The following is a 16,443-nucleotide window of genomic DNA, read 5'->3' on the forward strand; positions in this document are numbered from 1 at the left end:
TGAGGGGTATTCCCATCACTCATGAAACTACAGCGCAACAGGTCCTCTTGAATTCTCATAGGCTGTCTCTGAAATTAGAACAAAGTGAACTGCCTACCAAGACAGCATATCTGGGCAACGTTTAGACGCGCGCAGCATTTTGGCCATGAGCCTATGGGCGCCAAACAATGCTGGCACATATAGCAGGAACTCAGCTGATTCACCAGCAGTGGGTTTCATATGCACGCAAAAATTATTTGTGGCGTATAGGCCCTACATGGCGTGAGAAATAAAATTCGTGCTACAGATACGCACTTTCATGAGATCGTGTTGGATTAAGCCGCTTATGTGCTCGTGGAAAAGTGTTCTCAGAACCAGAATAATTTTCATCACATTTTGTCACATTTAAGTGATTAACATGACACACCATCATGTCAGAACACAAAATAAAATATTTTGAACAATGTCTGTTTATATAGGCCTATATAAAATATATAGAATATATAGTTCCACAGAAGAAATAAATATTAAAGCTGCAGTAGGGAGTTTTGAGAAAATGTTGACTTAGCCTGAAAATTTGAACAAGCACAACTTACAGTTCCAACCCCCTTGCTCTCTGCTGCGCTACAGCCCTCCCTCACAGCTCCTCCCCCACAGCGGAGCCTGCCGTGAACGCGCATGCTAGTAAGCAGGACCACCACGGCGGATTATAAACAGTTATGGAACATTCACTAATTGGGACGAAACATCAACAATATGCTTTACATTGACTATGGCCTGCCCATACTTTGACTACAAACTTGGTCCTCAAATCATTATGTATTTTGCAATAAATGTAACTTTATGACATGGCACTCTTTCTATAAGTTATAGCTAGTAAGATAACGTTAAAGGATTAGTTCACTTTAAAAAAAAACTTTTGCTGTTAATTTACTCACCCCCATGTCATCCAAGATGTCCATGTCTTTCTTTCTTCAGTCGAAAAGAAATTAAGGTTTTGATGAAAACATTCCAGGCTTTTTCTCCATATAATGGGCTTCAATAGGACACAAACGTTTCAAGGACCAAATGACAGTTTCAGTGCAGCTTCAAAGGGCTTTAAACGATACCAGACGATGAATAAGGGTCTTATCTAGCGAAACGATCGGTCATTTCAAAAATAAATAAAAAACTTTATAAGCACAAATGCTCGCCTTGCTCTGTTCTGTGAAGCACGTTTGTGATCCTGTTCGAACTCGTTCATCAAAATGAACTAATCTTTTTTCGAGTCATTTCTTTCGTTAAATGAACGAAACGACTCCGAAAAAGACTCGTTCAAAATGAACAAATCTTTTTTCGAAAAAAGATTTGTTCATTTGGATGAACGAGTACGAACAGGAGAGTCACGAACGACGGTACGCGCTCGCGCTGTGCAAGAGAGGGGTGATCAGCGCGTACACGAGCGTGATTGACACTGCTAAGACATTCCCCCCTGGCTCTGATTGGTTGTTTCTGACCGGGAGCGGTGTATTTCTGCAAATGGCAATAGGACCACAGGGAGGAGCCAGAGGAGCTTGATTTTTTCACAGATTATCTGTCTCATATTCTACTGTCAGGACATAATGACAGTTTTAACAAATATTTGTTTACAAAAGTTACCCACTGGAGCTTTAATTAATCCTCTTCATTATCAAATTGCAATGAAACTGACTTCTACACAGCTTGTGCAGAAAAGAAGTTTCACTTCTGCAAACTATGAATAGAACTCAGTCTAAGGTTGAACTTTGCAGAGGCTCTTGACACTTGGAATCACTTGGCCTAGGCTTGATGACTAATTTTATCACTAAACTGTGGGTTTGTCAACTCTAAAATATGTTTTACAGCATGTTTATGATAAAAAAATATTGCCTGGTATAACTTGAAAGAATAAATTGTACAGACTATTTAGTTTTTCAGTATGGGAAGACCTGTAAAACAAAGAAATCCTCATCCTTGTTGGGACATTTGTTGGTCCCCCATAAGGAAAACAGCAAATAAACCATACTAAACTGCTAATAAGAACAATACTGCAAAAAAATCTAAAGAAAATCTAGAACTGCAGAGGGTTTTCTGTGATTGTGAGGTTTAGGGTTAGCTGATAGCATATTCAGTTTGTTCAGAATAAAAATCATTATATGAATGTCCCCATAAAATGAAAACCCAACATGCTTGATATATAGTGAAAAGAGATAACCAACTATTCAGATGATCCATGATTACAGATCTAGGCCAAACATTAACTTTTTTCCCCCATATAATTTTTTTTTGATTTCCCAAGTAGTTTATAGTTCCCATCATTAAATAACCAATAAGTAGCAACTATGTAACAGTTAATTGGGACATGTTCTTTTTTATATATTATTTAGGGTATCTTTATGACTTTGAAATATGATATTTATATCTCATGGAAAAATTCAGTTGTTGTTTAAAATCTTCACAGTTGTGAACATGCAGCATAACAAGTTCAAAATGTGTGGTGGGAACTTGCTTTTTTAAGGGAACAAGCACTTTTCTTAGATTACTCTAAGGCCCTTGAAACTTTTGAGAAATGAGTGAACAGTTTCACATGACAGATCTCAGAAAACCAAAGACGAACTGTGAAGTAAGTTTACTTCTTTGCTTCTGTATAACTTTCAAGGAAACATATTTTCAGTTTGATGTGCAGTATGCACAAAAAAAACAGAATGTTGATTAAATGATATGCCAATTGTTACTTTTCTATATCTGAAAGGGAGTCTACTGTGTGTTACTAATAAACTGCATAAGGGAAGTTAATGTAATTCAAGCTTATAAATATCAGAAGACCTTTTTTTTGTTTTACACAAACAAGTCCAGCCCATAAAACAGCACAAAATCAGGATGAACAAACAGTGCTTTCTAAATAATGTATTTGGCAGTTATACAGTCACTAGAAACTACTAGAGAACATGTAGAGCTGTGAGATGTTAAATATCTCTCTTTCTCCACACACACACACACACACACACACACACACACACACACACACACACACACACACACACACACACACACACACACACACACACACACACACACACACACACACACACACACACACACACATATATACAGGAAGAGACATGTTCACACTTCAGAGACTTCATCGTTGGGAGGCCCAATGTAGGAAACACGCTGCAGTGTAACACTTAAAGCTTGTGACTCCTTAACAGCATCTACAGATTTCACTTATCAACATAGAAGTTCCATACAGGCAAAACCAAGTCTGTGACATCTACACAGTTTCACAATTTTATGTAAGATTCACTGTGTACAGTTGGAGTCATCTAACAACCTGCAGTGTTGTTTATGTAGAAGTCTCAAAGCTTTCAAGATAGTTTTTACCCAGCTTGTTGCTAACAGCACATGGAACATGTGACAGCGTGAACAACGGCAACCACACGATGATCAAGGAGTTTGATAAAATTTGTAGACACCAAGAACATCCTCTCATTTTGTTTACTTATAAGCACATCTCATTCTGAGAAATGGATATGAGCAAGACTGAAATATTAAATTTCCTTTGCATATTCCAAATTTGTTCCTACATCTTGGTGCTGTACAACATCAAAATGTGAGTCAGCCATTTGTGTTAGTCTGCTTGACAAAAACATATAGTGCAGTAAAAGGAACATTTACAGGAAATTGGTCATATAATGAGAGTGGTGTACAGCACAGTTTTAAAATCCCCCACCTGTATGTTTATCTATAGTTTTACTACTCATCGCTTTGATCACCTGACGAATGGAAGACGAAGGTCTTGATCGCTATCTTAGATAAGAGTGTGTGGGCTGTTTTTCTCTTTGTGATGTGTGTTTGGCTGATTTCATAAGATCTTTTTTTTTTTGGTAAAGGTTGAAGAAGCTGAATCAACATCTTTTCAGAATTAGTACAACGATAGTGAGATGATAAGGGGGGGTTGTTACAGATTAATGCTAAAATGCATCAGATTATTTTCCCCCATCAGTTTGTCTCATGCATATGCATTTTCAAGTTTTTTTTTTTTTACCTTAGGTGGACTCCAGTCAAAGAGAATTGGAATGTGTATGAGCTAATAGCAATACTTATGCCAATGTGATATTTCAGTTTTTCTTTTCAGTAAATTTGCAGTTATCACAAATGTGTTTTTACTTTGTCATTATGGGGTATGAAGTGTAGATTTACGTATTTTTTTAAAACGCATTTTAGCATAAGGCTGCAACAATAAAATGTGGAAATGAAAGGGTCTGAATGTGTTCTGAGTCCACTGTAAGAGAGAAATCTGTCTCATAAATTAAATAAATTATTCTTTAATAAACCCTAAACCCCCAACACCAATACAAACAAACAAACAAAACCATTTTATTTGCACTGTGTACATGCAATGTTGTCCCCAAGTATTTTGTTTTGTTTAATATATTTATCAAAAAATTGGACTTTAGATCATATTTGGAATAGCACAAGTGATTCCAGTCATACAATCAAACTATTGTAGATGAGCGCCATCTGTTGTGAAGTAAGTGTAATAACTAACTAACTAACTAACTATTGTACTTTTATCAAAAAAATTTCACTGCGCAGTTGCATCTTTTAAGTATAATGTGCATATTATTATTATTTTGTTTGCTAATATGCCTAAATTATTATAACTACCTGGCTTTATTTGTGAATTCAAATCAAGTATTTAAATATGAGTGTTTGTTTCTTGACATGCGTTTGACAGCTACGGAGTGAATCTATAAGTCTTTCTGTGATTTATAAGTTTTGATTAGTTATGTCAGGTGTGGCACAGCTGCCATAGTGATGAATATAAGACCAAACACTTGCTGATTAAGAGATCACAGAACACCTCTCATTGCTTTTTAAAACTTATAAAGAGACTTGGTTCTCTAAATACTGTGGGGATCTTAAATCAAAGAAGATGATAAGAAATGCTTGAGAAAACAGAGGTTTGCCTACATTTTACCTTGTGGTTTGAGTTATAATCCCCTGAGTTATAATCACACGAATGATACTCTGAGAGCACAAGACTCCATTCATAAAGCACAGTGACCACAATATTGTGTATGATCTGAGCATGTACTGAAGATAAACAGGTACTAATATGCCCATGAAGCCCATGCTTATCCTGATGGGGGACATTTCATTACTTGATAAGCCAAAGATTTATCTAAGGTTTGTATAAGATTAGCTCTTCTAGCAGCCATAAAATGTACATTGAGGTAGGAGGATTCGGAGCCTCCTTCCACCTGTATGTGGAGATTGTGGACTAAGGAAGTATCATCTTAAATCATATCATAAAAATAATATTTCGGTTGAAGAAAAGTCAGGATTTGTTAGCAAAACATTGGGGAAGCTTCCTCTGTTGGGTATAACAACAGGACAGAATAGATAAACCTCATCCGATTATCTATGCCCTCTTGTTTAATTATGTTTGCTTGATCTGTTAAATCATGCGAGCAACATGTTAAAACATGCTAGCAATGTGCTAATCATGCCAGAAACGTGCTATCAACTTGCTAAAAAATGTTACAGTGTGCTAGAACATGCTAATTGACTTCTTTGAGTAAAATCTTCAAAGTACCAATTCAAAGTTATTTCAGACTTTCAGACAAAAAGGCTTTGTCAAGCCAACATCAAAGTTGGTCATTATGTATGTTGTACTGATATATTTACTTATTACAGTTTTTCTCAAACACTTTTCTCAAAACAATAAGTTTAGATAACTGAACAAGTTTCTTTTTCACATCAGATTTTAATTACATTAAACTGCATGTTGGCACATGTGCAGGAGAGTTAGTAGCCTACAATTGTCTACAATTTGCACAATAACTGAATGCACATGACTTGCTAAACAAAAAAGATGTGTTGATTTGAAAATAGTGAAGTTGCCACACTCTTTACAAATTCTAAACATTCTTTTTGTAGGCTACTATAGTAGGCTACTGACTTTTCCCAGGAAAGTTTTACTATTGAAATCTGTATCTAAAAATCTCAATGTGATACACAGTAGCATTCAGCTATACAAAACTGTCATTCTTGTATATTATAGTAGCCTAAATACTCAATGTTAAAAAAGGAAAAACAAAATATTTATAGATATATATTTTTTAAAACAGAAAGGTTGACCAAGAAATAAAAATAACATATGATGTCAATGACAATTCTTCCCTGAGCTCATTGTTTCTGCATTAAATAATTACATTTAAAAAAATAATATATAATATTATGCTAAGCAATTCAAATTCATGCATATGGTGCACAATAAAGCCAAATTACAGCTACATCTTTAAAATCATGTAAATAGTCCTAATAGGATCAAAACTAAATTTTTGTTTTTAGCAAACCATGAAAGGTGAGAGATTAACTTTACCAGTGTTATCTCGAGCTGTTCCTATACTTATAGGCTACATCACACAATTGAAATTACAAATAAAAAAAAAAAAAAAAAACTTCATATCATCTTTTACAGTTCCCAGCTTTCAGCAATGTTTCAAGTCAACACGCTTCTTCCAACGTGATTACTCGGCAAATTGTATTATCGTTTTATTTCATTTATTTACTTATTTCGCTTGGACATTCATGTGCGCGGAACCCTTACTCAAATCTTAAATGGCAAGTGTGGTATAAAAATGGCCAGTGTCTCTTATTTTAATAAAACGATACTGTCCCGTTTAAATATTCCTGCTGTAATTGGCAGCCTTTTACACCTGTCTGTGTTCTTTGGACAAATCTTTTTTTGAGAGCTAAAGGGTCAGTAGTGCGATTTAATTTAAAAGGACTTGATCAGCGCGCTCTTTTCTCATTGGCTGATGGGCGGCGTTTGCTCAGCCAATGACCGCAGACTTCAGTTAAAGACACTGCAGCGATGAGTTGAGCAGGACGCGCTCTAGTGCTGCACTACAAACTTCTCTTTCAATGGCTGAATAACACTAATGTTCGTTCAAATTACAGTAGCACAGTGAGGGAAGTTCCTCGGGCGCTTAGCTGAAGCTCAGATAAGTTGTCCTTCAGCATGTCATTACTTTAAGACAATTACCGAGATGTTTTAGGGCAATGGAGAGTGAGCAGTCAGAAACATTTGGAGGCAGCGGTGGAGACAATTCATCTGGCTCCGACACGCTGTTTGAAGGCGAGGCGCGAGCCGAGACGAATGAACCCGAATTACAATTTGAGGAATTTCAATGTCACTCCTCAGATTTTGTAGGTCTTGACGAAAAAGTGAGGGGAAATGATTTGCCTGAATGCTGCGACGAGATAAAAGCAAGAAATGGGGATGACCAAGATGAAGGAGAAAATGAAGGGGACAGTGACGATGACGAAATGGTATAGTAACGTTACATTGATTATAGCACTACTAAACACTCATGAGACATTCAGTCTGTGTATGTTTGATCACCGAAGTAAGCGCGCGACTGCAGGTGTGTTTGTTTGAGTGAAAACGCTCCGCAGAGGTGCTGTTGACACGTTGAAAAATATTTCCCGTATTGTTACTGTACTGGGTTTAAGTTAGGTTTGGAGTCTGTTTGGGAGATACTACAGTTGTAGGCTATAGAGTTATTCTCTTTCGTGAGAAGAACATGCATACTGAATTGCGATTGTTAGGCTGTTAAGTATAACATACTGAGATTGGTCTCGTATTATTTGCATACATAGCAATATAATTTTTTCTTCTTCCACACGTTTAACCATTTACAAAGATAAAGTTGCTTTATTCATGCATGGCTGACAAGAACGTTTTTAATATGCACAAATTTGCAAAGTTACATTGCAATAAAATACAGACCCCACAACAATGTAACAACTTTTATTTTGTGATCAGCAATTTAGATTTTGTTCATTAATAGGCTCCAAATATTTTTTTATTTAATTAAATAATAATTTACAAATATGAATATTTACTTTATTAATAACATTATGCAAATTAGGAACCAAACCAATGCAAAGATTATATAAAAAGAGAGTTTAATTCTTTCTTTCTTGTTTATCCTGTTTCATATGGAAATATGCCACATTATAGAAATAAAATGAGTTGTGAATTTCATTAAGTTATAAGTCTGGAAGCATATTACTATATAAACATACTATATACGTCTCAATGCTGGCAGAATCTTTGAGGGAGTTTCAATCATTCAGCTGTAATTTGTAGGTGCTCGTTTAAATGAACTTTCTCGCATGCAGTTTTTTCTTGTTTCAGTTTCATTCAGCTGTATGTTGTGTTTGGTTCATAAAAACAGAAGGTCCTTTTGCTTGTTTTATACAAGAGGCTTGTTTACAATCAAAGAGGGATAGTATAACTTGAAAAGTAGGTAAGTCATTGTCAAACTTTTTCTGACTGGTTTATCCAGCATTATGTCAGACGCTGACGTCTTATTGCCTTGCCTGAGGATTAGATGGCTTTGTTACACCAATCAGATACCTGAGATTCTTGTCACTTAAGGGGCATGTCATCTAATGTTTGCTTGCAGCCAGGTCAAGTGAGTGGGAACGAGTGGTTGGAGAGAAAAACGTACCCTTTTTCCACAGTGTAAAGGGCCTTTTACACCGAGCGCGTTTGAGCGATGTAAATGTACTATGATGTGCAGGGGACAGACTTCTGAGAAACAGTGTGACTTACATTCCCCCACTCCTATTTGTTTACATAAAGGAATTCCAACTACATATTTATGGACCCTTCATATGAACAATCATAAAAGGGTTTGATCTACATGTACTATGATCTTTTAGCCAGTAGAATTTAGGACCTATACGTATCTGGATTATTGACCATATTGTTGTTGTAAAGGAGGAAAAAACAAATATTTTCTTTCAAAATAAAGTGTCATTATCATCTGATACTATCAATTACGTACTTTGTGCTGTAGACATGGACATTATGGACCTCTTTAAAGTATCTTAGAGTAACATTTTAAAATGCAGTAATATAGTAATCATTCGGTACAATGTGTATATACCATCACAATATTTACTCTTTAAGGGTAAAAAGAATGTTGCTTGCTCCAGTCACATGTTTTACCATGCATATAGTCTGCTGCATATGTCTAAAGGGTGAATGTTGCTAAATTTCAGCATGTTCGGATTTCATCCTAAAAGTATGTTCATGCACAATCAGCAGATTTTGTATGCATGCAGATGTCTAAAAACCAAATGTATGGTTGAATCTAGTTATTTCATTTCATGTAAAACACACCAAAAAGGTTTGGGTGTTCTATTTTTGTTACTGATTTGACAATATGCCATGGACATCTGGGTTCACAGAATAAATACATTTTATGAATTTATTTTGAATAACCACTTTTAGAATGAAAATTAATTTCTTTACTGTTTTTCAAAGAACATCACTCACTGCACAAAATTACATACTTCTCAAATTTGACACTTCATTGTAATTTTTACTATCGTGAACCATATTGTATGTAGTGGTGGTCTGTCTCAGCATGTGAGCATAGCAAAGCTGTCTTGTGCACTTACAGTAGCTCGACCCAAACCTGAACTCTTTCACTTATCAACCCCATTTCAGGTCTTTTAAATAGACTCGTTTCACCCTTCCCTCATGAATACTGCCCCAGAAAAGTAAAGGCTGTGAATGCAAAGACAACAACACTGCGACACTGTCCTGGGGCCTGTACCATGATGGTAGTTGAACAAACTCAGGGCTACAGGATTAGTTTTGAGTTGAGAAAACCAAACTAATCCAACCAGGCTTTGTTGATACCATGATGCTGATCATCAACTTTCTCTGTCAACTCAGGCTTTGATCCTGAGTTTAGGTGTGACATCAGTAGTGAACAACCAATCATATGCTGAGAGAGAGTGAAACTGAGATTCATTTCTCGTGAGAGAAGCAGCGCGAATCAGCAAAGAATATTAGGAGATTGAAAAATATAAAGAATTTAGCCTAAACAAATAGAAGAAAATAGCTGTCTATGAAAGAGGACAACTAAAATAAAAAGTCTTGCTATATCAGCGTGAGTAGAAGTTGTGAAGTTAGTTTATAGATCTGATAAAGGTAGAGAAAATGTAACATTTAAGCTCACATGTAGTCATTTTATAGCTTTATCTATTGATTCTAAAGCGTATTTATATTACTTTTATATATTTATTCAATTAAACTTTGCGTGATAATTGATAAACTAAAATTGTATATGCGTGATCGATTAAGGGTACAATAATTACATAAATAATATCTAAATCATTCAAAAATTATTATTCTAAATAAGCATTACTAAAAACCAGATGATTTTATCTTTAAAAATCATTTGCTGTGTAGTGATCTTTAATTTGGAGTGGAAACAGGTGGAGTGACTTTATCGCAACAGACATGTCACTTTGATCACAGCTGATGTACCTGGAACATAAACTGCCCCGGACCAGGTTACCTGTGGAGCCTAAGTTACTATGGCGATGGAGACAGCTAAAAGCCAAACAATAAATCGTTGTATTGGGTGGGAATCTTTAGGCACCTCTTGATTCCAAAACGATTCTTGATCTTTCTTTTTATTTATTATTTATTTATTTAATAATAAAACTTTATCAATTTTTTTTATTAATATCAACAAAATATGTTTTTATTTAATCACATATGTAATTATAAGTACTCTTTAAAATAATATAGGTAATATAGCTTAAAAAAAGAAGCTAATAATAAATAGGAACAAAAATAAATATTACAAGCAATAAACAAAGTGCTTTCAGTTTTTAAGAATAGGCTATCTAAACGTTTTCCATTCAATAGCTGTGAGGGATTTTTCTCTTTCTCAGCTTTACTGTTGTTGGGTTATTATTACTGGTAACATCATAGACAGCGGGAGATCTAATGAGCTGCATTCACACTAATGCACAGATCTCTTTTGAATATAAGATGTTTTGTCCTGTCTGTTTAATCCCTTAAAACTGTTTACACATTAATTTCACGTCATAAAACCATTTTGAGATTGATGCATATTTTAAATTGAAAGCAGCCTTCTGCAGAATCGTTGAATACTGGTCTTATAACTGATCGATATAAATATACTTCTATGAGGAATAAAGTAATACAGACTTTACAAAAGGCCAAAGCCAGTTTTTTATGAACATTATTGAGGGGTCAAAAGATTATGGGAGAAAAATCTGGCAAACTATTAATCAATTATCTGTAAAACAAAAGAACATGGATACTTTTGGAACTTAAAATTAACAATATATTAGTAAAGGATTCTTTAACTATAGCTACTAATTTTAATACACATTTTATAAATTCAGTTGATGAATTAACCCAGCTTTTTTCCATAAAAGACATTACTTATAGACCTATTAATTTTGATCAACCTATTTTTCAAATAGATGAAATTACTAAATTAGAAGTAGATAATATTATTGATGCATTAAAAAGCTCTTAAGCAATGGACTAGTGATGGGAAGTTCGGATCATTTTACTGACTCTCTCGATCGATCTGGTTCATCAAAATGAATTAATCTTTATTTGAGTAATTTCATTCATTTAAGTGGCTTTAAATGTTATACTTTTAACAGCAAAATTCCCTGAACACATCCACCTACGCAATCTTGATCATATTCTGAATTAAGAAATCAGTATAATACAGTCAAAGGTAGTTTACAAGGAACATAAATAATTACTTTACCTTCCAATTCTTTCGTTCATTTGTCACGTGACGGGCGCAATTAACGGATGGTTCATGAATGACCCATTACTAATAAAGGACGCCTATGGGCTTGATACAAATTTTTAAAATTCAAATAAAGATTCTTTAGTACGCCCAATAACACACACGGTAAATTCGTCCTTTAGGCAAGCAGTTATTCCATCTGCTTGGAAAGTGGCTACAGTTATCTTTTTATAAATCTGGAGATAAATCAAATTTGAAAAATTATAGGCAAATTAGTATCTTTCCGATTATATCTAAGGTAGCAGAATAATTGGTAGCTAAGCTTTTGACTAATCATCTAAATAATGGTTTCACGTCTTTACATCCAATGCAATTTGGTTTTCACAGCAATTATTGAACAGAATCAGCAAATTGTTTGTTGAGAAAGTCAAATGCTTATTATTTAAGAGAAGGCATTTGACACTGTTGATCATCCGGTGCTTTTATCTAAACTAACAAATTTTAAATTTTTTCAGAGGAGGCAATACTTAAAATCATATCTTTCAAGTAGGAAACGATGTGTGTGTATTGGTGGTACACAATCTTCTTCTTTGCTTGCCCCAAGGGGGTTCCACAAGGCTCTATTTTGTGACCAATTTTATTTTCACTTGATATTAATGATCTACTTGGATTATGTAAAGATGTGCAGATGATGTAGTAATTTTTACCCATGCTAAGAATTTTGAAAAAGCTTTGCTTACTTTGACCTCTGCTATGACCAATATTCAGGATTGGCTTATCAGAACAGGTTTATTATTGAACACAAAAAAATACTGTCTATGATTTTTGCAAAACGGATAGTAGAGATGACCACTTCAAATGTATTCCTGAGAGAGGAGGAGCTTAAAATTGTTAAAGTTGTCTAATGTTGTAAAATTTTATTCAAAGAATTTTAAGAACATTAAGTCCATTTCCACAGTCGGTGCTGCCAGATTGTATTTACATTCAATGATTTTTTTTTCACACATATAGTATTGTTTTTATAGTTGGTCATTCATAGGTGACACAACTCTAAAGTTAATAGAATCACTGTATACAAAGGTGATACCATTTCATTACTCCTCTCATTTAATTACTGTAACCTTCTAAAAAAAACAAAAAGAATTTGAGCTTTGAAATCGTTAAAAATTTCATGTAGGTCTATGAAATTTCAAATATGTAGGGCTGGACCAGAATATTCGAATATTCGTTCGGTGGGTTGGTATTCGATTTGAAAATTTGACATTCGAATATTCGTTTTTTTTTTTTTTTTTTGCACACCTGGGATCCCCCGCGAAACGGTTCTCACTCGCGCTTGAATAAGGCCGGCGACACACTGGCTGCATGGCGTGAGCGTCTCAGCTGTGTGGCATGTACGTTTTTAATTCAGCTCCCATGTTAACAGGTTGGAGTTTGCACACTGCCTGTGTGAAACACGCGTCTCAGGCGCGGCTCCAGCCACGCGGAAAATGCGTGCATGCTAGAAATAGAACCGACGCTTAACTGCAACGGGAGTGTTCTCTGGCTAGAGCGCAGAACAGCGGAGTTTGTATGGACCGAAGTGCATGCCTGAGCTTGTGTTTTGGGTTAAGCTGCGTTGCTTTGACATTGTGGAAAATAGAATAATAGAAACAAAATGTATTAGCCTTTTACCCGTTATTATCAATCTAAATAAATCTCGTTTTTAATTTAACTTAATTTCGTTTTTCTTTATTTAAATTTTGTTTTTTCTTTATTTAAGTTTCATTTTTCTTTATTTAAATTTCGTTTTTCTTTATTTAAGTTTCGTTTTTCTTTATTTAAGTTTCGTTTTTCTTTATTTAAATTTATTTTTTTCTTTATTTAAATTTCGTTTTTCCTTATTTCAATTTATTTTTTTCTTTATTTAAATTTCGTTTTTCTTTATTTAAATCTACCCTTTACTGTGTCAGTAATTTGTTAGTCAGAAAAATATTAGACTACCTTAAAAGTATTGCTTAATTTAACAGACCTGTGTGTGTGCGTTTTATATCATAGTGGAGTGTCCGTTCTCGGAGCATATAAACCCTGCCCTCGTGAGGTGCGCTGCTTCCCGCTCGCGCTGTTCTGTAGCTGACTAAAAGTTTTAGGGCTGCAACAACTAATCGATAAAATCGATTATAATCGATTATGAAAATCGTTGTCAACGAATGCCATTATCGATTAGTTGGTCTGCTTACGTCACGGGGAGCGTTTACTGGTACGCACACACACGCAAGGTCTCTCTCCCTCAGGCGCTCTGCCGAGCGCGCGCTACACTGTTTGGAGCAGTCTCTTCTGTCTCGCATGCGCGCTCTTGCTTGCGCGCTCTAGATTTCGGGAGTTTGAACTAATTCGCGGGCATCAGGGAGCCGCAATCAATATGCGGGAGACTCCCGGGACTTCCGGGATCTTGGGATGTCTGTATATTGTCTCGAGCATCAGGTTGCGCAATCAGTTCGCTCGCAACGTAAGTGATGGATTAAAATAGCGCTACCGCAGAAATAGGTTAAATTAAAACGGTCTTTACAAAGCGAAGCACTAAATATAAAGGCAGTTAATAACAGCAGCAGTAAAATATTGTTTTTTAGTCACTGTACTCAGTGGTTTTCAGCGAATGCTTGTGCACTAATGCATAATTTCTCCTGTCCTTTACTCAAGCCTGTTAGCTTGCTGGGTAACGTTACCTCCATTCCGTTCTCTTTTTATAGCATTTGTCTACTAAGTTTTAATTGTTTTTCAAACGCGATCTACTGCGGCTCTACGTTCACACAATTGTTTTCAGTCTTTCTATATTTATTTAATCAATTTATCCTTATATTATTCTTTTATATATTATATATAATATATATTATATATAATATATATTATATTTTTTATCCTTATATTCCTTATATATAATTAATTTTAAATAAAAATTAAATGAATTATATATTTTAGATGTTTTTAGTTTGTTTTTAGTTCAGATATTCACATCTCAACAACATGTCTGTGTAAATTTGTTTTAACAAAAATTGTGTTAAAACATAATATGTTGGATATCATATTTTTAACAATAATCATGTTTGTCAACTTGCCATCAGCAATTATCATTAAAAACAATGCAAATATTGATATTAGTAAAACTCAATGTGTGGCTTTTGCACTTTTTAAAGTACACTTTTACACATAAATACCCTGATTTACGGTTTTATTTAGTTATAATAAAAAAAAAATCGAATTTAATTTCTATCCGATTAATCGATTAATCGAAAAAATAATCGTCCGATTAATCGATTATCAAAATAATCGTTAGTTGCAGCCCTAAAAAGTTTAATAATTCTGAATGTGTCGGGTCTCGCGTGTCCATCTATATTGCACCAAATGCAACACTGCACTCCCTTGTGAAGTCGGTTGGATGAACGGTTCTCGAAATAATCAAAATGCAAAAAGACAGACCAACACATTCCTGCCTTTATTAGTGAAAAGAATATGTTCAGCCCCCTCTCGCCGAAGCTTCGAATATTCAATGTTCATTACTACCGAAGCTTCGAAGCTCAAAAAATGGTATTCGGACCAGCCCTACAAATATGCCCGTTTTATTTATAAGGTATGGCATGGGCTTGCCCCACCTCCGTTAAATAGTTTACCGCAGTCAATAAGACAATGTTCTATTTATCACACTTATCACAGATCGTCTAAAGAAGGGGTTTAAGACAAATCAGTTGTGTAAACATTTTACTTAGAAATTTTAATAATGTGTTTGGGGTATTTATCTCTTTGAAGTATTGTGTGTGTGTGTGTGTGTAGCTGAGTATTTGTTCTTGTGTGTACAACTATTCAGTGTTTTCAATGTTTAGCTTAGGTTTCAGACATTTAAATACACATACGTAGTACTTATTAAGTACCTGGAAGCAGCACTAACAATCCATTGAAATATAATTTGCAGACGTGTTTTATTCATCAGATACAGGATAGTGTAAGAAACTGCTAAAATATTTTACATTTGCGTGTGGAAGTGTTAAGATGTTTTTTGTTGTGCAACATCGTGATGTCTGTCAGCCATCCGCTATGGACAATGGCATCGTCTATCGGCCCAACCCTAGCCTATTCTAAACCGAAAGGGACTCTAAGGAGACCACATCCTGTTCTCAGGGAGGTAACGTGGAGATTACACATATGGACAGTAGGGGTGAGGGAAAAAACGAGTCTTAGATGCATCGCGATGCGGACGGGACTATTCTGAATCGAATCACAAATGTCAAAAATTGATTTTCTAAATGATAACGAAACGCAAAAGGCGCTTGGACATTCTGTGGCGTGCAGCTGTGCACGCATCATGGTTGAGCGAGAAATCCGACCGGACCCTCTGCGTTAAAATCTAGCGTAACTTTGGCTTTATGAAGTTGAAGGGGAAAAAGGACCTGGATTAGAGCCACACTTTATGCAAGTAGGGCTCCAGACTGCAACCAAATGGGCGACAAGGACTGGTGTGACCACCACGTTGTCCAATTGATAAGAGCTGCAACTTCTGTATACGAGAAACATCGTTTCGTTTCGTTTAAGCTGCACGGGCCGTTTAGCGTAGTTTTACTCTTGGGCCGATCTCAATCAAGCGACACTGTTATTACACAGTGTTGGGAGATCCAGTGAGAAAGTGTTTGAATTCACCGCAGAATTAATATCGCAGCGAGATCTAATTGGAAGCATTCAAATTCGCCAAATTTGCCAAATCACTTCCATTTGTTTAATTAATAAAATATATTGGAAGTGAATTCATTATGGATCATTACAAATCCTTTTTTTTGTTTTAAAAGTACCAAGTAGACACACAGTGAGAAAAAAGAAA

The 16,443-nt window shown here is 35.2% G+C and overlaps 1 protein-coding gene across 11 annotated transcripts in view; it reads left to right on the plus strand.

The window, feature by feature from the left end:
• The first annotated feature begins 6,843 nt into the window (after positions 1-6,843).
• mast4 (microtubule associated serine/threonine kinase family member 4) overlaps positions 6,844-16,443 on the plus strand; it is a 184,432-nt gene continuing 174,832 nt past the window's right edge. For all 11 annotated transcript variants that reach the window (XM_077206313.1, XM_077206312.1, XM_077206316.1 and 8 more), the window contains exon 1: positions 6,844-7,320. In XM_077206313.1, the coding sequence (XP_077062428.1) occupies positions 7,051-7,320 (270 nt within the window). In that variant the 5' untranslated portion in view covers positions 6,844-7,050. The remainder of the gene's footprint in view (positions 7,321-16,443) is intronic.

Source organism: Siphateles boraxobius, unplaced genomic scaffold (assembly GCF_051911475.1).
Source record: "Siphateles boraxobius isolate OS27281-9 unplaced genomic scaffold, OSU_SipBor_1 56, whole genome shotgun sequence".
Lineage (NCBI taxonomy): Eukaryota > Metazoa > Chordata > Actinopteri > Cypriniformes > Leuciscidae > Siphateles > Siphateles boraxobius.